The 22,697-nt window shown below is 45.6% G+C and overlaps 2 protein-coding genes across 4 annotated transcripts in view; one reads left to right on the top strand and one right to left on the bottom strand.

The window, feature by feature from the left end:
• Positions 1 to 8,195, top strand: part of LOC308591595 (uncharacterized protein) — a 15,286-nt gene extending 7,091 nt beyond the window's left edge. The window contains exon 4 of the mRNA XM_081202362.1: positions 7,784 to 8,195. Coding sequence (XP_081058488.1) covers positions 7,784 to 7,837 — 54 coding nt within the window. The 3' untranslated portion in view covers positions 7,838 to 8,195. The remainder of the gene's footprint in view (positions 1 to 7,783) is intronic.
• The window catches only part of LOC308591594 (fatty acyl-CoA hydrolase precursor, medium chain-like), a 24,200-nt gene extending 1,503 nt beyond the window's left edge, over positions 1 to 22,697 (bottom strand). The window contains exons 1-14 of one of the 3 annotated variants that reach the window (XM_081202361.1): positions 22,523 to 22,697; positions 15,911 to 16,005; positions 13,330 to 13,534; positions 12,066 to 12,210; positions 11,392 to 11,525; positions 9,929 to 10,082; positions 8,305 to 8,409; positions 7,817 to 7,921; positions 7,251 to 7,286; positions 4,562 to 4,702; positions 4,389 to 4,469; positions 3,948 to 4,095; positions 2,272 to 2,403; positions 308 to 380 (exon numbers count right to left, since the gene is read on the bottom strand). In XM_081202361.1, coding sequence (XP_081058487.1) covers positions 308 to 380; positions 2,272 to 2,403; positions 3,948 to 4,095; positions 4,389 to 4,469; positions 4,562 to 4,702; positions 7,251 to 7,286; positions 7,817 to 7,921; positions 8,305 to 8,409; positions 9,929 to 10,082; positions 11,392 to 11,525; positions 12,066 to 12,210; positions 13,330 to 13,534; positions 15,911 to 15,980 — 1,529 coding nt within the window. In that variant the 5' untranslated portion in view covers positions 15,981 to 16,005; positions 22,523 to 22,697. Of the gene's footprint in view, positions 1 to 307; positions 381 to 2,271; positions 2,404 to 3,947; positions 4,096 to 4,388; positions 4,470 to 4,561; positions 4,703 to 7,250; positions 7,287 to 7,816; positions 7,922 to 8,304; positions 8,410 to 9,928; positions 10,083 to 11,391; positions 11,526 to 12,065; positions 12,211 to 13,329; positions 13,535 to 15,910; positions 16,006 to 22,007; positions 22,185 to 22,459 lie in introns of those variants that run through there. The other 2 variants (XM_081202359.1, XM_081202360.1) reach the window with 2 other exon arrangements.

Here is a 22,697-nt window from a genome sequence, read left to right as displayed (position 1 = left end):
CTGGAGGGAAAAAACAGGGTTATTCTGCCTTTACCAGCTGTATCTCCACAATGAGGGCCAGCAGGAAATAGCTGGCTTCACATGCTAAGCAATAGGTTGTCCTGGAGGAGTGTATGTGAGAGAGAGAGTAAAGGAGCCATGACTGTGGTCTAATTTTGTGTTATGCCATTTGTGTTAGGCCACACCTTCATGGCAGCCATTTTGTGACTTGTGCCCATAACATTCTCTCAAAATTCAAAATGCACCCACTGGTTCAAAAGGCCTATACTACAGTAACACAACATCAGCATTCTATTCTATTACTCACCCACTGCGAGCAAAATTAGCCCAATATTTCATAACCGTTTTGCTCAGTCTTTTCTCTTCCTCTGTTGCATCACCTGCAGACAAGAGACAAAAATACAGATGTAAGCCATTTTTAAAGATTATGGGATAGTTTTCAACTTTTACTCAGAGTAAATTAATAATTGCAGGGGGTGTACTCTTAGTAAAGCTTCGCTGAATTTCACACATTGGATACAACTATGGTGTTCCGCTGCCCCAGAAGCGGTATAGTCATGCTGGCCACATGACCCGGAAAGCTGTGGACCAATGCCGGCTCCCTTGGCCTGAAAGTGAGATGAGCGCCACACCCCATAATCGCCTTTGACTGGACTTAACCATCCAAGGGTCCTTTACCTTTTTTACCTTTTCTATGTATACCAAATACAAAAATGCAATACAATAATAATATCACAATAATAAAAATCACAACAAAGGAGCGATATAAAATATTGTTATTGGACTGGGTGGCTGGTGGTCTGGAGGATTACTTGCTCTCTGTGAAACCAAAGACGAGGCTTTGGAGATCTTCTTGGAAACCTAATGGGGAAGCAGAGTGTTAATGCTATGAACCCTTCCTCCTTATGCTCTGCCTGCATACAGAAATAATTCAGTTTCTCTTGCGTAACAATAATAGCTTCATAACACACAGAGTGGCTCTTTATGGGGACAACAGAAAAAATGAGTTATATAAAATTCCTATACATTGCTACAGGTCACCTAGCCCTTAATACACTAGTGGCCAAAATTGTGGAAACCTTTTGGGAAAAGTGTATTTCCAAAGTTTGATGGCTCATAACACCTGATTGGCTCGCTAAACACTCATGCTCTGTCAGCAATGAGTTGTGAGTGCTAGCGAAGATAAGAGTCCGGGGATCCAGGCATATTTACAGGGTTTATTGCCTCTTTGAAGCTATTTACAGAGCAGTTCAAAAGTTTGACTCAATCATGGCGGGTCAGTTGTCCCGACTGGATCTGCTTTCGGTTTTGACCAGCATAACCACCTCCGAAGCCCGGCCCCCCTCCTTCCTCTCTGACGAGAGTGACTTGGTCCTGGAAGTGCCTCCCCTCTCTCAGATTCATTACCTCCTGACAGCCCTTCGTCACCCTCCTCTTCCGAAGAAGAGCAGCTGCTTATTTAAAGGAGCTTTCTCCCGGTACGTTCCCATTCTCTCCCCCTTCTCTGGCACCAGTTCCCTAACATGCTCATTGGCTACATTCAAAGGAAGGAAAGCTACTGCATATCAGCCTAAGCAAGTTGTGCTTCCTTTTTCTGGTTATTTGGCTATAACTTTTGATAGAGTACAGATAACTGAACAAACTTTGCTGCATTCTTCATTAAATTATCTTTCCAATGATATATAATTTTATGGTATTACTCAACAAAAGTGGTGTTATGAGCCATCAAACCTCAGAAATACACTTTTCCCAAAAAGTTTCCATAATTCTGGCCAATAGTGTAGGTCACTTTTGTTCTGCTTGATTGCAGCTGGAGTCACAAGATACTCACTAAGGAGTCCTATAGATTAGGGAGACATGCTTCGAAAGAGCTTCACTGCCTGGTGAAAATGGAGCTCCTGCAGCATTTGTCCATAACTTCACTCCTCTTGCCATTTAGGCTCAGTGAGAGTCACTCATGCAATCAATGCTGGGATGCCAGGACCAGAAGCGAGAGGGGTGGGAAGTGTTGGATTGGCAACAGTGGCTCATACCTTCACAACCTTAAAATCTGACTGCTGTTAACAAATTGCATGTGGATCTGCCTTGGACAACAATTTAAGAGTCTTCAAAATGCAGCCACCCACAGCCCCTCTGTGACCACCAGCAATCCGGAGGTTTAAACATCCTGTTTAGATGTGATTACATGGCCATCATTTGCAGACGAAACCAAAATATCATTAATTGCTAAAAATAAAATGTAAAAAGTTTTAGAGAGCAGAAGCACCTCACCTGCTAAGAAAGGCTTCCCCAAGACAAAGCAAATTTCATCACCATGGTCCGCTTTAACATAGTCCGGTTTAAAGCCCAAGGATGAACTTGGACGGTGCTGAAATTCATACACATAGGCTGGGTAGCCAGCATCTGAAAAAAACCAAAGATGTTGTTAGAAGGGGGCATTCTCTGGCACATTACCCAAAATAAACATAAAGCAACATGTTGAGTGAGTAGCTGGTGGAAGAAGACAGGAGGAAACCTTAAATTTATTTATTTACAGAAACCTTTTCATTTAGGTCCAGAATGGTCTGCTGTGGGGGGAAAGTTCTGGATTCAGTCCGTGAGCCAGTTCTAATTGCCCACTCTTGATTTTGGAACTGGAACCGGAAGTCATTTTTCAGAGAGTTGATGACAGTTTGAAGGGGGATCACAGCTTGTGGGGCAGGTGTTCACTTCACTTTATCTCTTGGGAGAAAGAGGCTTTGAAGAGTTTTTAATTGTTTCCAAAACCAGAGGTGACAGTGGGACTGTTAAGTTGTGGGTGAACATATCAGACCACATAGCGATTCTTCCAAAGCAGCTCTTTATTTGTAAGCTGGACAGAACAGAACTGAAGAGCTCAGTCAGCCTGCATATATAGAGCTCCAGAACAATGTAACTGTTGCAACTTTCTGAAACTATCCAATCCCTGAACGTCACTTTCGATCCTTCATTTGCATATAAACTATGCAATCACTGTACGTCACTTTCGATCCTTCATTTGCATAACTATCTACAGTATCCCCCTGCTGGCCCAGGGTGAGAACTTCAGTACATAACAGGGACCAAAAAAATAGTGTGTGTGCATCCAAGGAAAGTGAAGCCTCTGTCAAAATGCTTTCATTTCCACTTAAAAACTCTTCATAGCATTCAGACCTTGAGTTTGGAGCACATACCGGTAAGTTATATACAAAACCAGAAAGAAAAACCTTTCCTTGGGCTCAGTAACTCTTGGGACTCACCCATACTCTTGACTTCTTTCCATGTGGAGGTTCCAGGGGATATTCTCTCAACTAGCATACCCACTATTTCCCAGACTTCAAACTGAAAACCAGAGTTCCTGGTAGAAAGTAATCTCCATCCCCCTACCCCAACCAAATGCTTGCATGGCCATTCTGAGAGAGTTAATGCTAAAGGCCAGCAGCTCAGCGGTGGAAGCAAATAAATGCTTCACACACCAACAAACCTGGGCTCAGCATCTGCAGCTGTCATGAGTGGAGACATCTTGGGTGGAGGGGGGAATCAATTCAGGAGGAAGGTGCTCCACATTTTTGCAATTTTTGTGTGAAGTCCTCATGAAAACCCACAAGCATTTTAGTGCAAGTTTCTCCTAACAACAAATTTTTGCAAGCAATTTTCCCTAACACAATGCATTTTTATGTGTATTCACTAATATACGGATTTTTTTTCTTCAAACTTTCCCCAGATGCACACACTATTTGGTGGGGAAATTGCATCACAAAATTGGGAGAAATGCTAATTTTGAAGGCTAGCTATGTTTCACTTTTGTTTCAGAAAGTGTGAATTGGTGAGGTTCATGTTAAAATCCCAATGAAACCCAATTTATGCCTCATTCCTAGTGAGCAGCTAGCTCACTTCTACTGGCCCAGTCAAGGCCACCTGTGATGCAGCAACTCTGACAGCAAACTGACCTCTGTGGAGTTTCGCTGTTAGGATGGCTGGAGCAACAAATACCACATCTCCTAGCAGCTCGAGGAGTTTGTCCCTGAGCTGTACAGGGTCGCTAACATCCTTCAGATATTCATTGGCAACTATAGGAACGTGCTCCGGAGCGACACCCTGCAATGGGCAGATAAAGGCAGGAAGAGTTATTGAACAGTAGCTTCCCCCATGATCAAGGACAAGGGCAACACTGAACCACATTATTCCCTTCTGCTGGGAACCCTGTAATTTCCCTTCCCTGCCATCCCCTTGATGAGGATGCTCAAAAGAGTTCTTTAGACAGCCAGAAAGCTGCCAGTGGATATCAAGCATCTCCCAAATGCCCCTCCTTGCCACCCCAAGCAACAATTCACTTGGGGAACTACAGCTAATGACATTAGAAAGTCAATCAGTCTGAGAAAGCCCCTTACCAAGATTTGCTCTGAGCTGCGCAGCACAAGAGTGACCGTCTCTCTGTCAAGCCCCTTGGTGGCATCCGGCAACTGCAGCATCTAGAGGAGAAGAAGCAGAGCTCCTAGTTCTAGATTTGAGCACTAGGGGGCTCCAGAAAGGTGCATGAAAATACACACACACAATGTCTTACACTAGGAATAATCCATCCTGCTTCATGGTTATTGACGCCTATGATGAATGGAACATTATTAATCCTTTTCTCTTCAAGGAGGTCCTTGGGGTGTTTTGGAAGAAATGCACCATCAATACTTGCAATGTAGAACATAGTGTGCTGGAGGGAGGGGAGAATAAATAAAAAAATCAGTTATTTGCTTTTGCTTCGGTCTTCAGGGCTGGAACTTTCATTTATGCCTAACATAAATATGTCCGATGTTCTGCTCTTTCTCTTGCTCTGAAAGGCAGGAGGCATTCTTGTGGTGAAGCCTGTTTGTGGCCCACACCCTTGCTGGTCAAAGGGTCAATGCCATGAAGAGTACATGAGAAAATGGCCAGCCCTGGTTGACCAGGCTGGCTCTGTTTAGCCAGGTGGGTGGGGCTCCATGGGCTGTTCTGTGAGACTGGAGCTGGACTAGGAGCTCCTGTCCTAGGCTTTGTCTTCCGCAGAAGACTACCTCTCCATCAGTGGCAAGAAGTGAAGGTTTTGCAGCATCACATAGCACAAGATGACTATCTCAGGCTGCATACATACACCCGTATCTTAGAAGCACATTTCCCCGGTCCCAAAGATCCCTGGGAACTGTAGCTTATCTATCCCAGAGTCGCAATTCTCAGTGGTGCCCTTTGGCATCAATGACACAGGGAGAGGTAGCCATGTGTGGGAGCAAAGCTTAGCTTGCTAAGTAGGAAGTTCAAACCCAAGGCTGCTTCCTCAGAAACGCCCCCTGTTCTATGCACAGGGCCAGCTAGGCAGGTGGAGCCGAGGTATTAATGCACAGAGGAGAGCCAGATATGTCAGGAGGGGTGGCTTCCATTTTGGGGGCACCAGGGAACATTTTAAATTAGGCCACGCCTGTAAAGTGGCTGGGGAAACTCAGCCAGATGGGCGGTGTATAAATAATAAATTATTATTAAATTATAATTATTATTACAAAAAGGTCTGGTTCCATTAAAAAGAAAAAAGAACTAGGATGCTGGTACTTAACATCAACAAGATTACAGGACATCTTATAAAATGGGGCTGGGGAGTCTTTTTCAGCTTGAGAGCCAATGCCAATAGTAGGTGGGGGCAGATGCAGAAGGGACATGACTCTTATCTTTACACAGATGGGGGTGGGTGGCATCCAGCCACATAAAAGTGTGCATCCAGATTCCATTTATGGATCCTGAGGCGCACAGAACTCTTGCCTGCAGTTTGGAAAAGAAGCAGGCTTAGAGCTGCCCCCAGTCGGCTTCTGTTGGTGCCTGTTCTCATGGTACCGTATTTTGCGCCCCATAAGACGCTCCGGCCCATAAGACGCACCTAGTTTTTTTGGGGGGAAATAAAGGGAAAAAATTATTTTCCCCCCAGGCGCGGGGCTGGGGCAGCCCGAGCTTCCCCCGACCCCAGCCCCCAAACAGGCAGCTCTCTGCAAGCCGTGGGAGCCCAGCGGTGGTTCCCGCTGCTTGAGGAGAGATCCGCGAAGCCTGCACGTGCTGGGATCAGCGCTTGCAGGCTTCGGGATGCCTGCAACTCTCCCCAAGCAGTGGGAACGTTCCCGCTGCTTGGGGAGAGATCCGCGAAGCCTGCGCGTGCTGGGATCAGCGCGCGCAGGCTTCGGGATGCCTGCAACTCTCCCCAAGCAGTGGGAACGTTCCCGCTGCTTGGGGAGAGATCCGCGAAGCCTGCGCGTGCTGGGATCAGCGCGCGCAGGCTTCGGGATGCCTGCAACTCTCCCCAAGCAGTGGGAACGTTCCCGCTGCTTGGGGAGAGATCCGCGAAGCCTGCACGTGCTGGGATCAGCGCTTGCAGGCTTCGGGATGCCTGCAACTCTCCCCAAGCAGTGGGAACGTTCCCGCTGCTTGGGGAGAGATCCGCGAAGCCTGCGCGTGCTGGGATCAGCGCGCGCAGGCTTCGGGATGCCTGCAACTCTCCCCAAGCAGTGGGAACGTTCCCGCTGCTTGGGGAGAGATCCGCGAAGCCTGCACGTGCTGGGATCAGCGCTTGCAGGCTTCGGGATGCCGGCAACTCTCCCCAAGCAGTGGGAACGTTCCCGCTGCTTGGGGAGAGATCCGCGAAGCCTGCACGTGCTGGGATCAGCGCTTGCAGGCTTTGGGATGCCGGCAACTCTCCCCAAGCAGTGGGAACGTTCCCGCTGCTTGGGGAGAGATCCGCGAAGCCTGCACGTGCTGGGATCAGCGCGCGCAGGCTTCGGGATGCCTGCAACTCTCCCCAAGCAGTGGGAACGTTCCCGCTGCTTGGGGAGAGATCCGCGAAGCCTGCACGTGCTGGGATCAGCGCGCGCAGGCTTCGGGATGCCGGCAACTCTCCCCAAGCAGTGGGAACGTTCCCGCTGCTTGGGGAGAGATCCGCGAAGCCTGCGCGTGCTGGGATCAGCGCTTGCAGGCTTCGGGATGCCTGCAACTCTCCCCAAGCAGTGGGAACGTTCCAGCTGCTTGGGGAGAGATCCGCGAAGCCTGGAGAGCGAGAGGGGTCGGTGCGCACCTACCGCTCTCGCTCTCCAGGCTTCAGCGAAAGCCTGCATTCGCCCCATAAGACGCACCCACATTTCCCCTTCATTTTTGGAGGGGAAAAAGTGCGTCTTATAGGGCGAAAAATACGGTAAGTGTTCTTCACTTGCTTCCCTCCCCTCAGGCCATCCTCATCCCATTGATTTACTCACTTCTTCTTCTGAGCCAAGATGCATTGTGGTGAAATCCTGCAATTACAGGAAGGGGAGAAGACAGGTGTCACATGGTCTTTTTCCTATTTAAAGGTCTGCAGACATAAATCACTGAGAAATTGTCCTACACACAGGAAAACTATGAGAGCTGTGCACAGGGCAGAAGAGGGCAAAGCCCCAGAAGAACACTGCCTTGGAAGGAAGCAGATTAAACAACCAGTGGGACATTTGCAGGAGCAGCTTCTCTTCTGGGCTTGTGCTGCCAGCCTGCTGGACAGGCTCCAAGGTGTGAGGAGCTCCACCCACGCAGGGCATGCTACTCTCTCCCTGCTCCCTTACCTGTAGTGCTTTCCACCTCCCAACTGGTAACATTTCATGGCCACTGAGCATAGTCAATTCTCATGCAGTGATGGAACAGGGATAGGAGGGGTAAAAATGATTGTGCCATTATTATTATTATTAACAACATCTCTACATTTAGTTACACTCTGAGATTCCTTAACCACTATCAATACTTTTATCTCCCTATCTAGGCAGAGGGCAGCATCAGATTGCAGCACATTTACCATCTTGAGAGTCGTCTGTAGGATCTCGTTCTCCGTCTTTCCCTTGAGGCAACGAATCATCTCAACTGAGCTGGATGTCGGACAATCAGCAGTCGCAGCAATTTTCTGCAACCATGAGAAATAAACCAGTCCTGGCTGAGCGTCAGAAAGAACAGGCTGTTCTGCTCCATCAGGAGAAGCACAAATATTTTTAATACTTGTGTGGACACAGCGAGGTGTAAACAAAAGGAGCAGAGGAGGGCAGAGGAGAATGCTTCAACGCCATGGAACTAAGTGTGCAACACATGGGGGGGGGGCAACATCCTGAGACAGGTGTAAGAACCCTGAGACAGTTGCATGTCACTCTAAGAAACAGGCCACTTCATGTTTTGGTTTTTTTGTTTTAAAAAGTGCAACACAGCTCCTTGGACCAGCACACATGCTCAGCTCTAGCTGCCCTCCCTTGCCAATTCTAGCCATTATTATCAGGGCTATTTTCACACACTGACCTTTGCAAACTTTTGTGGATTAACCTTTGTGAGAGCGTCCATGACAGAAACGCCACTTTCAGAGATGGCTTTGTGGAACAAACCTTTTGACAGAGGAGATACGACCTGAGAAGGGAAGCAGGGAAAACAGACATCCCAGTCAGGGCATTGCCATATCACTCCTATTTCCAAAAGGGTGTCAATGTCCAAGCATTCCTCTTGAGGGCTGCTGGACTTCCTCAGGGTCTCCTCAGCGAGAAGATCTGTAATGCCGCCTTCACCCTGGACCTCATCCCTCCAAAGTGCAGGCACAGGTGAGAGTGGCAGAACTATGGCACACCCTCAGTTAAGGGGAGCAACAGTGGGCCCCAACACACTGGGCCAGAGCCCTGCATTAACTATGTGAGTGGTCTGCAGTCCACTACAATATTCTGAAGGTCTGCCGAAAGGAAGTTTGAAAACCAGTGCATTAGCTACTTTGACCCTTAATGTGGATGATTAGCAATTCTGACACACTTCAAACCTGCCTAGGTTCAATTGTTCCCCACTAAAGCAGGGAGGGATGGTCTCCCCCAGAGAGACAGCCTCCTTGGCATGTGATACCATTTGTTGCCCTTTGAATGTTACCCCAAACAGCAGACCCTCCAAATGTCCCTATTTTCCAGGGACGTCCCTGATTTAGAGAAGCCGTCCCGGTTTCCGATTTGACCCCAGAATGTCCCTCTTTTCCTTAGGCTGTCCCTATTTTCATTGGAGAAATGTTGGAGGGTATGGAGTTATTTGACTCCTGAGCCATCTGAAGGCAATCCTGTAAAGGGAAGGGGTTTTTTATGTTTAATGTTTTATTGTGTTTTTATACATGTTGGAAGCTACCCAGAGTGGTTGGGGCAACCCAGGAAGATGTGTGAGGTTTACCTAGTAAGATTATCTTTATGGAATGGGGCATCCCTATTTTCACTGGAGAAATATTGGAGGGTATGAAACAGCTGTCACCAGCTTGCCTCATAAGAAGGGCCAGGCCTTGAACCCCACCTCACATTTCACTATTAGTTGTTGTTGTTGTTGTTGTTGTTGTTGTTGTTGTTGTTGTTGTTTATACTCTGCCCATCTGGCTGGGTTTCCCCAGCTACTCTGGGCGGCTTCCAACAGAATATTAAAATACAATAGTCTATTAAACATTAAAAGCCTCCCTAAACAGGGCTGCCTGTTCAGAGCCTGGGGGTGGGGCTGGTTAGAGAACCACTGACTGTTAGAAGGTTAAATATGCTTTTTTCCAATTTCTATCTGAGTAATAGAAATCAACTATAAGTTTATTCTCAAATTAAACTGCTTCAGAGTCACATGAATTTGCAAAAAAAAATTGCCTTCAATATCAGTTGCCCATTTTGTTTTATAAGCTTTCCTATTCCAGTTTTTTTAAATGCAACGTTTCAATTAAGGCACTCTCTTGAGTTGTTTTCAGGATAGTTTCTTCACATTATTAATCTTAGGTTTATGGAGCAATATAACAAATGTAATATTTGCTAAGTTTTATAGCTAATCACTTGCAATAGAAGGCCTGGAAATTCTATGAACAAAAAATAAACAAATAAATCATAAATATTCATAAATTAAATAGCACATGTTATGATCCCCATGAACCTACATGGGCAGAAACACTGAATCCACCTGCGGACTCTCCAAATATAGTAACTGATCCAGGATCTCCTCCAAAGGCTGCAATGTTCTCTTGGACCCACTGGAGAGCTGCCACTTGATCCAGGAGGCCCCAGTTTCCACGTGCAAACTCATCACCAGTACTGGAATGAAAAAGAAGCACAGAAATGATAGGCTCAGATGGTATTTGGGGATTCAGAAAAAAAGACATCTACAAAAGGAAATAGTCAACATTCCTTCTTTTCACTTTGTCGAAAAGCAAATCAAAAGGAGAGATTCTCCTAGCTGAACTACAAACTTTCGTTCCTTCAAATGTCCTAAGGCTGTCCTAATATCTGTTGCCAATACTAAACCAGTTCAGGTAATGTTCTGTGGGCCAGAGCAACACAACCCACACCCCATATATCATCCAGAAATTCATAGTGCAATTTGTGTTTATATGCATTGAATCTTTACTTGCAGAGACCCTGTTTCAAATGTTATGCCCGCATGCAGGTGTTAAGAGGTCTTGGAGGTAGGACAGGCATGACAAGGAACAATGCAATCCAATCTTAGCCTGAGAGGGGTGGGTGGGTGTAGATTCAGCACAGCATCCTCCCCCATGGTGCATAGACAGAAGATCTGCCAAACCTGATTAACTTTTTGAAAAGCAGCCACAATACAAAACCTACCCATGGGCATGCAACGAGAAAATGCCCTGCAATAATTCCTTTTAATCTGGTTACCCTGAAATGAAGCAGCCTCTCCAGAAGCAATGATATCTCACTGGACGGGTCTAGATTTGACCACATGCACACTGGAGGGGAGGAAGGGGTGCTGCGGAAGATGTGAGTATCTGAATAGAAGTTCCACTTGCCCAGTCACTGACAGCCAGTCTTAGAGACCTGGGCTTGAAATCCAGGTTCAAATCCCCACTTAGCCTCAGGCCAGAGGTCTATTGCCTCTTCTACTTCACAGCTTGTTGTGACAGCAGAACAGGGACACGAAAGCTGTAATCCTAAAAAAGCACAGTCCAAGCTCCTTTGTGCCCCTCCATCCAGCCCTGGAAGCCTCCAGCAGCCTCCTACTGGCCACCACCTGCAAAGGGTCACCACCCGTGGTCACTTGATGGTATGATGCACAATGTGGTCTCAATGGTGTGGCACTTTGCCTGCTCGCCCTACCTCCTGCCCTGTCCCCAGGGAGAGGGATCCCAGTTTGAGGCTCCAGTGTGTTGTCAGCAGTGGGAAAGGCAGGCTCCGTTTTCCCTGTGGCGCTCCAGCACTGACTGTGGAAAGCTTTTGGTTGCCACTAAGCAGTGCATTCTGTCCCCCATGAGGGAGGAAAGCAGCAAGGGTGGCCTGTGGGACTGTCCATCCAATCCCTGAGAGGAACACCCGGGTGGGGACCTTTCCTTCTGCTCCACTCACGTTTCAGGCACAGTCTTGAAGGAGCTTGGGACAAACATCTTACCTATAGAAACCAAGAATGCCCAGCCGGTATTGAATCGCCACCACCACCACGTTTTCAAAAGCCGCTAACGCAGACCCATCGTATGTGGATGCAGCACCCACCAGTAATCCTCCTCCATGGATCCAGACCATCACCTGAAAGCAAAAGATAGAATTTGGGGCTCCTGCTGGGTTACCTGCCCCACCAGAGGCAGATAAAATGTTCAGAGTGGGTTTGATGTCATGCTTCACTTGTATGTTTAGCCTGGAAAAGAGGAGACTGAGATATGATCGCCATCTTCAAATATCTGAAGGGCTGCCACATGGAGGAGGGAGCAAGCTTCCTTTCTCGTACTCCGGACGGTAGGACTCAAACCAATATTGCAGGAAAGGAAAGTTTATGGTAAAGCTTTCTGACCGTAAGAGCTGGTCAACTTCCACTCTCCTTCCTTGGAGGTTCTTAAGCAGAGGTTGGATGGCTATCTGTCATGGATGAGATTTTTTTGCCTTGCAGGGGGTTGGACTAGATGACCCTTGGAACCCTTCCAACTCTAAGATTCTCTGATTCCTTCAGTAGTTGGATCCTGAGCTGTTTAAGGCTTTGCATGTTTATATAGATGTGGACTACATTTGGCAGGCTGCTTGACCAAGACACATAATAGGGTGTGAAAATCCCTGAAGAAGAACATGGCTTACTGGTAACTTGCTGTTCTTGTCAGAACGAGCCGGGGTGAAGATGTTTAAGTACAGACAATCCTCAGAAATACTCAAAGAGAGCTTTTCCTTTTTGTTAGTAAACATATCTGACAGCATTTGTCCCACTTCCGGATCCTGCAGACACCTTGACAAAGCAAATAAAAGAAATAAACTAATTCAGTACACACAGTGCGAAAAAAGCTTCTCATGTTTGACTGTCAGCAAACACCAACTGAACAGAGAGGAAGCAAAGTGTTGCATGACTTAATGCATGGAGGGAAGCAATTCTGGTGAACTGCTTTGTTGGAGAATGCCAACAAAGGACTAAAACCCAGGGCGGCAGCCTGTCCCCGCCTGATCTGATATAGTCTTTTCCTTAAGTGGTGCTGCTGAACAAAGGCCACCAAGCCTCTAAGACAAGCCTTCTGAGTAGCTGACTGTTGCCCTCCCTTTGCTGGGGCACAAGTTTCAGCTTTCAGGTCAGTTTAAAACCATTTAAAAGCTAGTTTGTTTTAAAAGCTAGTTTGTTTCATGGAGGATAGGGGGGGCGCGCGTCCTGGGGAAGCAAAGCATCACTTGGGGGGGCGGGGAGAGGGAAATGCTGTCTTAAAAGGGAACAATTTCTTGGGGGGAAAGCCAGGGGGATCCTTGTAGGGGGTGATTCAATCAATAGGGACATAAATACTTAGATTTCTCATTGGCATGCAGAGTGCATGGTAACCTGCCTGCTTGGTATGAAGGTTGCAGATGCCACACACTGTCTAGAATATTATAGATCGGGGTAGGCAACCTGGTCCCTACCGCCCTCTAGTGGGCATTTCAGGATTCCAGGTGGGCGGTAGGGGGTTCTACACCACATGTTACTGCAGCACTAGTGGGCAGTAAAGAAATTTTACTATCAAGAAAAGATGCATTAGTGGGCGTTAGATATAAAAAGGTTGACTACCCCTGGTCTAGATAGACCTAATAAAAAAAATAAAAGATAAGAAATTGTGGGGTCTGGATGGCATGCACCCAAGAGACCTCAACTGCTGATCTTCTAACAAAAATATGTAATTTATTCCTCAGATGAACCTCCATTATCTGAGGACTAGAAAGTGGCGAAAGTAACACTAATTTTGATCAAGGGGATTTTCATATCCAGAGGGCATTCAGAAAATTACAGCCTGGTTAGCAAGTTCTGTTAGGTCAACTTTTCTAACAATCCCATGACAGCAGGTAATACTTTTTTGGGGTGACCCAACTTCCCCTGCACTTGACTTACATTGGTGGGTAGGAAGTTGCATCTCTCAGATTGCTCCAAGGTTCTGCTGGCTGCGGTTGGGAAAACCGTAATGACCCAAGAGGTGGCTTTGCATAGGGGATTCCAAGGAAAACATCCACCTTTCTCTCAGCACCACTGACTTGGACCTGCTGGCCCTGGAGCTTCCCATTCTTGGTAAGCACTTGTGGAGGAGAAGGATTTTGGCCTGTGTGTGAATAGAACAGAAATGTCTGAGTCAGAGAACCATTGCTATTCCTGCACAGAAGCTGCAGAATTCCAAGCTTCTAAATGCTAACTATTCAGCTCTCCGGTGTCAGAAGCAGGGTTAGATTTCACATCTGGAAAAGCCTGGGAGTCCTGAAGCAATGCTGCTCTGGCCATATGCGGCCAAAGGCAGCACAAACTCCGCTTTCCGCAAGCCGGGCAGAACTTCTCCTTTGGGGATATCCTTGACTGACTTAATGTACCTTTTTACTACTTAATCAAATCATAAATTAGAGGAAGACTCAATGGCCACCTAGGTTGTGTACACACCAGACATTTACACCGCCCCCCCCAAAAATCCTGGAAACTATATTTTATTAAGTGTACTGAGAGTTGTTGGGAGACCACTCACGGAGCTACAATTCCCAGCAGCAGAACAACTCTTGGGATTCCTTTGGGAGAAATAACATGATTTAAATGTGCTTTAAAAGTATGTCATGTGTGCCACCCTAGTCCCCACCCCACCCCTGTCCACACTCAACTTGATCCAAGAATCACTGTCTTTGAAATAAATCTTCTCTTACTAATATCTCTGCCTTGGTCAATGGGGACACCACTGTTTGCGTTTCCTCCACCTCATCACACTGTTGGCTGCTGAAAGCTTAGTATGTGTACCCACACAGGACTTCCCAATCTCTCTCTCTCCCTCTCATTCCTCCTGGCTGAGAACTGAGTGCAGATGGTGTAATTATCTGGGATTCCCTCCGGGGAACTATTTCCTCCAATGGAATCTTCCTGCACAACCAGAGCACTGGTTTTGTATTCTCCATGGGTGTTTTCTTAACAACAGTCCCACAGCTCCCCTTCCGCCTTCTCAGCAGGAGGATTGTACACCCCCCTTCTCTTTTACCTCCCCTTTTATTCTGCACAATTTGCTTAGTAACTTCCCCTCCCTCCCTCTGTGTTCCTTTTGATCATATTTTAATCCTGGGCGTCAACAGCAGCGGGAAGAGACTGTGTGACTTGGCAGCATGAACGCGATTGTAAATGCAACCTATTAGGGCTTCAGCATGCAAAACAACAAGAATTGTCTCAGTTTAGCAAGTTTTGTCTTGGTGGCAGAGTTACATCCCAGGTGGAATCTACACACATATAAAAAAATGCCATGAAAATGCTTTTTAAAAAAAGTTTTGAAAAATACATAGAATTTTGCACAGCTCACTCTCACCATCTAGTGTCACATTTGTATATTTCACTTTACAGCACATTTAAAACGTTGTTTTCTATTGTTGTTTGCAACTGTGTAGCTGAGTTCCCAGTTTGAGTTCCCCCAAGTGAGCTTGGCCTGCGTGAAGCTCCCCTTCTGCACCTCAGTGTCCTCCTCTGCTACCATCTCTAATCCTGGGTTTGGGGGCTTAATGTGCCTCACAGGCCATAACTGGAAGTGGGGCAACCTTGCAGCTGAGGCAGGAACCCCAAATGCCCACTTCCAAAGCTTTCCAAGTTGTCAGGTGGAGCCATGATGCCATATTAGACCTGAGGCTCCAGCTGAATGGGAAAGCTGTGGGATCAGAGAGACCTGTTGGGTGATGAAATATTGTTTGGCTCAATAAGCCAGAGGTCTAGAAGGATGGGCATTAGAGGGAAATAGAGACCAGAGCCATCACTTGCCCCCAAGTCAAGGCCCCAGTGAAGGGCGGAGTTACACACAGCCCAGGGACCTTCAAACCCTTCCCCCACCGCAGCATTTCCACTTCTGAAGAAGGTGCCTGGGATGATGGAGTTAGGAAACTGCCTGACCCTCACCTCCAGCTGCCTTGATGAGCTGCTGGCAGGACTTCTCCACATGTACCTTTCCTCCACTCTTTCTAGGCATGAACCATACCTGCTCTGGAGGGTAGGACTCAAACCAATGGCTTCGGGTTGCAAGAAAGGAGATTCCGAATAAGCATTTGGAAAAGCTTTCTGACAGTAAGAGCCGTTCAGCAGTGGAACAGACTCCCACGAGAGGTGGTGGACTCTCCTTCCTTGGAGGTTTTAAATGACCTAGATGACCCTTGGGGTCCCTTCCAACTCTAAGATTCTATGATTTAAAGCTTCGTGTACAAGTGCCCTTTCCCCCCATCCTGCCACTTTCTCCACAAAAACCTGCTCTTTAAAGCTGAATTGGAGCAAACATCAATTTGTGGAAACCATGAATTTGCTCCAATTCAGCTGTAAAGAGCGGGTTCCCATGGACAAATCTTGGGGGAAAGAAAACAAACAAATGCTCAGACACAGAGCATTAAAGATCCAGGCAAAAGCTAAGCATGGATAATTGTTTTATTTGTTTGCAAATTTGAATAAATTTTTATATATAAAAAATCTAAAATCCTACCTTCAGCTGTCAAAACGGTGGCCCAGGAGGCCAGGATCAGAGGGAGCAACCAAGCCATTGGGCCAGCCATCGAAATCTTCAGCCCACTCAGATGCCTGAAACACAAGTAGCTCCTTTCAGTGCAAAGGTTGGCATTGGCAAAGATAAGCAGTAAGGATTGTGTAACATCTGATGCCAGGAGAGTTCAGTTGCAGAGGAAAGGCCTGCAATTAACCTTGAACGGGGCTTGGAGATGGTCCAGCAGCAGCAGCTCCATCTCCTTTGGCAATGCCATTAATAATTAAGCAGGGGGTGCACTTGAACCCAAATTGATTCAGAAGGACGAAAAAGGCAGAAATTTAATAATACAAATTAAAATCCAGGGAGAAAAAGTGATACTGGTTGGTATTTATGCACCTAAAAAGTTTTTTTCCCAAAAAACTATAATCAGAACTTCTTGAATTTGCAGATCAAAAGATTGTTTTAATGGGAGACTTAAATGGAGTTCCAACTTTAGACAAAGACAGATCACCCAGGAAAAAAGAGAGCAAAGAAGGTAAACTGCCAAAAATTTTTTTGACATGACTCAAAATCTAAAGCTGATAGATATCTTTGGAATGAGATATATGTTTGATAGAGAGTATACTTTTTACAGCCATGTACATGATAGCAGCTCGAGAATAGATTCTGTATGGCTTTCCAAAGAATTGGAAACAAGAGTCAAAAAAATTGAAATCAGTCCCAGAACCTTTTCAGACCATAATTCCCTGACTATGGAACTACAAAAAGAAAGCCAAATCTCTTTTCGATGGAGATTAAATGATGATTTATTAGATGATCAAAAATTTGTTGAAAAAGCAAAAAACACCCTGACAGATTATTTTGAAATAAACAGTCAAGGGCAAACAAAGTTACAGACGGTCTGGGATGCAAGCAAGGCTGTAATGAGAGTACTCTTTATACAACAAAACTCATTTAAAAGGAAATTGAGAGAGAAAAAGAAAAAAGAAATATTAGAGGAAAATATGAAAAAGGAGAAACAGCTGCCAAACAAGGCAAATAAAGAGGCAGTAAAATAGGCAATTAAAACATTACAAACCCAATATTCAATGATTATAAACGAGGAAATTAGTTGGAAAATAAAAAGAGTAAAACAAAAATATTTTGAGCACGCAAATAAACCGGGGAAGTTGTTAGCCTGGCAGTTGAAAAAAAGTGAACAAAGGAACTCCATTAAAAAAATTAACATAAATGGCAGAATCACAGACAAGCTGAAGGAAATAAGAGAAGGATTTGTTAAATATTTTTCTGAGCTGTATAGACAAGGGAAAGAAAAAACATTTAAGATAGAAGAGTACATCAGAAGTAGCAATATGCCATATTTAAAAGAAGAACAAAGGAACATTCTTAACTCCCAGATAACAATGCAAGAATTACTTGAGGCAATAAAAAACTCTAAAAATGGCAAGTCTCCAGGCCCGGATGGCTTTACGGCAAAATATTACAAGAAATTAAATGAACAATTAGTGAACGCATTGAAAGATGTTATGAATGAAATATTGAACACAGGCGAAATCCCAGAAACATGGAAACAGGCCTATATAACAGTAATTCCAAAACAAGACGCAGATTTGCTGCAAATTAAAAACTGTAGGGCTATCTTCTTGTTAAATAACAATTACAAATTGTTTGCAAATATTCTAGCTAATAGATTAAAAAAATATTAAATGAATATATACATCAAGATCAAGCCGGGTTTTTACCAGGAAGACAAATGAAGGAGAATGTAAGGAATATTTTGAATATAATAGAATATTTGGAGGCTAAAAATGAAAAGAAAGCAGCAATGATGTTTATAGATGCTGAAAAAGCTTTTGATAATGTTTCTTGGAAATTCATGATAAAGCTGTTAGAACAAATCAGAAGTGGCTCTAAGTTTTTAAAAGGAATAGCAGCAATCTATTCAGAATAAAAAGCCAAATTAATTATAAATCAGGTGATAACGGATGATTGTAAGATCCAAAAAGGAACGAAACAAAGATGCCCATTATCACCATTATTGTTTATCCTGGTCTTGGAAATACTTGCCAAAAACATGAAGATGATGTACAGATGGTACACAACACCAGTGCAGTTAGGGGAAATGTACAAAACTAGTTCAAATATATGTTGGAAGTGTAAGGAAAAGGAGGGGACATTTTATCATATGTGGTGGGATTGTAATGTAATTTTGGGAAATGATATACAACGAATAGAAGAAAATGTTCCATTTAACATTTGTTTAAAAACCTGAAGCATTTTTGTTAGGGATTGTAGGGATACATTTGCCAAAAAAACTGAAAAACATCTTCATGTATGCGACAATGGCCATGAGAGTTCTAATAGAACAAGGATGGAAGACTGAAGAAACCCCAAGTAAAGAATCGTGGCAAGAAAAACTGATGCACTATGCAGAACTGGCAAAACTGACATATAAGCTACGGGACAAGGATAACTGTGACTTTAAAGATGAATGAGAACCCTTTACAAAGTATTTGAAGACGCAACAAAGTGAACTGGACTCCTTGGCTGGCTTTGAATAAACATTCACAAACTTTTTATTGATAATAGTCAGCTAAATAGTTTGAGGATCTATACAACTTTGTAACATGCAGAAAACAGCATTCTCAGAGAAATCAAAGACTGGAACTGAGGGAAGCCAGAGGGGGTGAGGGTGGGTGGGTTTTGTGTGGGAGGGTGGGGGGAGGGAGGAAAAATGGGGGGGGATAAGGATGATATGTTTCTGGATAATATGTTTTGTTTTAATTTTGAATAAAAAAATTAAGCAGGGGGTGGGGGGGAGGCTGTCAAGGGAGGCCGGACTCTGGAACACTGTCTGGTTTTAACCCCTGGAATTGCACGATGCAGAACTGTGCTCATTCACCAGCAGAACTCTTGGAACACAGATTGAGTTGCCGTCAGTTGACTTCTGGCTTTTATGCAATGCCACCCCTGAACTAATCTGCAATAGGGGAAAGTATTTACTGACCTTACACAGTTGTTTGTAAGAATTGCAACGTGATGATATGCATGCAAAGCATTTCTAAAGTGCTCTGTTGCTAAGGCTCTAAACTTTGTTAGACCACTGAATTTAGATCAAGAGTCTGCGCAGAACTCCTCTTTTGGATAGAATGGCAACAGTACACTTAGCTTGGCCAGAGTAATGTGGCTCCTTCACACTGAACTGAATGCAAAGCTGAATTATGGGACAGCAAGGCAACAGTCCTAAACACATCCTGTAGCAATAAGCAGAACTTTGTTCCAAGCACATATATTTAGCATTGATGTATTTTATTGCCAGAGTTGAAACGTTACATGCACCCAATTGTGAAGCTATGAGATATTTCAGGGGTGCCAGCACATTTCTCAGGTTTGTTTTCCTTAGAATAAAGGTCACTAGAGGCAGTGGCGTCTTTTTTTGCGATATATGATTTTATGTAGCCGCACATTCAGCCTGACTATAAGACGGAAGGGCTCACAACACAAATACTCCCAAGAGATCTTGCTCCCCTGTGAGGTTCCTAGCTCCCCTCTTCGCTGCCCCAGTCTCTGTGGTTGCTGACAATCTGTTTGTTGAGCATTCATTTTGATTTGCTTGCAGGGAGGCTGTACAATATTGTATTAAGAAGGTGTGCCTGGTCTGTCATCACAAATAAGTGTGACGGTTTTTGTTTTTGCTTTGTTTTTGGAGTGGGGAGCAAGTGTATTAAGCAAGAACACCAAATCAACTCTAACCACACAACCTGAACCTGCTGGTATGGGACTGAAGACCATCTCAAAATATCAACAGACTGGAAGTACCCCATGTCTCTTACTAGCCCAGTTCAAGATTTGACTGTCACCTGGGACTATTCGCTGATGCTCACCAATGTGATAACCTCCAGCCAGGTGAGGAGGACATACCTGCCCCCTTTCTGGAAGCATCTCCAGTTAGTAAATTCTGTAGCAACCAGCCCCCTGCAAATAAATACTTAACAGACTTGACCAGAGCCATTTACCTTAATGAAGACACTTAGTTTAGCAGGTCTCTTTTTCTATAGAAAACAGCCTCTAAAACAGAGTGGTTCTGTGTGCGTGCTGCCGTCACTGTCTTGGAGTGTCATGTGCTGGGGCCACACAGCACAGAAAGCAGCACACAATAAAGATGGCTTTTATCATTACTGTATCACTTGTTGCCACACACACCTTTGGCTTTAAGTTCAGCACCTGCTGAAGTGGTGTATCTGTCAATCACAGCACGCTGTCTCTCTTTGATTTCTTCTGTGTCTCTCTGCATGTGCGGCTGTTTCACATTCACACATCGTAAGAGTAGTGTGTGTGTGTGCGCGCGCGCAAGCACTCACCGTTGTAAGCAGCAAAGCAGTGTTTCCTTTATAATTTTTTAATGGTAGTAACAGCGATCATTACACAAATACACAGGCTTGCTGTTAACAGCCCGTGTGGCTTGCACGCGCTGCCATGTGGTGCACACGAGGGGAGAGGTGCTGTCAGTCACAAGGCCCACACAAGCCCTCTCCACACCAAACAAACACAGTGATATGCAAAAGCATCAGATTTGCTCGTCCGCAGGCCGTAGTGGAAGCAAACCCACCCCAGCCGCTCCTCTTGGACTTAGGATGACTCTTAGGGAGCAGGCAGCACTTTGCCACTGGCAGCTCCTCTGAATGAAGCTGTAGGGGAGAGCTAGGGAATAGGATCTGGCTGCCAGGCTGAGCTCCCATCCCAGCCCTTGTGAGCCCCCCTTGGCAGGCAGGTGCAGCTGCCGACCTCCCACTCACCTGACCACAATGCTGGCTGACCCAACTTCAAGGGGAACTCAAAGGAAGAAACCCTGCCCAAGGGGGCTTGCAGGTGCCTTTGGCAAGGATCTGCTGAGTGGAGCTGATCCTGCAGAGATTTTTGCAGGCACCACTGATCAATTGCTGGCACCAGAGAAGCGGACACGGAGCAATGGATCCAAACTACAAGAAAGAAGATTCCACCTAAACATTAGGAAGAACTTCCTGACAGTAAGAGCTGTTTGACAGTGGAATTTGCTGCCAAGGAGTGTGGTGGAGTCTCCTTCTTTGGAGGTCTTTAAGCAGAGGCTTGACAACCATATGTCAGGAGTGCTCTGATGGTGTTTCCTGCTTGGCAGGGGGTTGGACTCGATGGCCCTTGTGGTCTCTTCCAACTCTATGACTCTATGATTCTACCTGCTAATCCCACTTTTGGCCATTGACACTGATTGACTCCAATTATTATTATGACTGAAATACAGCTTCCTTATACAGTATACCAGATTTGCCTGGCTTGGCCAGGCCAAGATTCGGAGCCTCCCATCACGTAAGGCTGCCAGGGTAAATAAAGCTGAAATGTTAATGCAGTTGCTATGTGCAAGAGCAGTTCTGCACAAAAGAGCTACTTTAAGAAGAAAAACACAACAAATATGTTTCCATCAACAACCAAGAAATGGGTGGGGGTGGCAGTGATAGATGTCACCAAGCAAAATGTCACCACGCATGTAACAAAAACCCAACAACCCACAGCCAGCCAGCCACACTCTTTAGTGGATCCAATGTTGGGTAATATGTGGATTTATATTGGATTTTCTTCCCTTCTCAGAATATCTGTGAATCGGGAAAATCCATATTTAGTGGATGTAAAATAAGGGCTGCCACTTGGATGTGAAGAAATGATAATAATAAACTGAGAGATATCTTGGTAGAGCATGAGACTCTTAATCTTAGGGTTGTGAGTTTGAGCCCCATGTTGGGTGAAAGATTCCTGCATTGCGGGGGCGGGGGGGGGTTGCACTTAGATGATCCTTATGGTCTATGTTTCTATATTAATTGGACACGGAAATATTTAAACCTCAAATCCACATCACACGCCAATGTGGATGAGCTCACAGTTCCATGAGAAGGAAGTTTCCAACCCTAACCTAGAAGCGCTGACAAAGTTCAGAGCGAAATAGGTAGAGAGATAAAATGCCATCTCAGCCTCACAGCCTTTTGAGTTTGTAGGGATAAAGCTGCAATCCCTCTATCTGTCCTCACAGAAGAAACGCCGCCCGCCCCCCGGACTCGAAAGGACCCACCTGAGCCTTACGGAACTGCCGCTTCTCGTAGGTCAGACCCAATGTCCATCCTGCATTTCCCCTGGTTAACGTTACCACTGAAACCAGAACACAAAGCCAAAGGTACGCAAGCCAGCAATTCCCCGCCTTGGTTGTGTACAAGACGACTCCACCACCGCCCGCATCTTAAGTCCGCCTAGAGCCCTGGCAACCTTCCACGCGCCCTGCGCGCCCACTCACGGAGCCCGTTTCCGCTTCAATGAAGCAGCAGCCTCCTCGCCTGCTCTCGGTTCGTGTATTTTTGCACAGGGTTGCTACGTTACAGGTGATTCCGGGTGTTCCAATGTGTCTATTTCAAAAGCACCAACAAACGCACAGGCATGGCAAGGAGCCATTTCTCTCCCTCCAATTGCCCCCTTCTGCCAGAATGCGCAAAAATAAAAGGTATTATTCAGTTAAATCCAGGGACTCACACCATCCTCCAAGGTGCTCTCTCATCTCCTGCAAACACGCAGCTAGCAAACGGACCTACTTACTAGCAGTTCAGGCTCAGAAGAACAGCGGCAGAGTGCCTGCTTGTGATTGGCTGGGCGGCGGGTTGCCCTTAGGCTTCCTTTATGAATGGTACTTCACAGAGACTGTTTCCCTCCCTGGATTTCCGTAGTTCTGCAGCCTCATTAGTTGGCTTTTCATTCCACGGTGAAGATTGTT

The sequence above is a fragment of the Podarcis bocagei genome, assembly GCF_964188305.1.
Source record: "Podarcis bocagei genome assembly, chromosome: 7".
Classification (NCBI taxonomy): domain Eukaryota; kingdom Metazoa; phylum Chordata; class Lepidosauria; order Squamata; family Lacertidae; genus Podarcis; species Podarcis bocagei.
The sequence above is the reverse complement of the archived record's forward strand: the minus strand, read 5'-3'. Positions and strand labels throughout refer to the sequence as shown.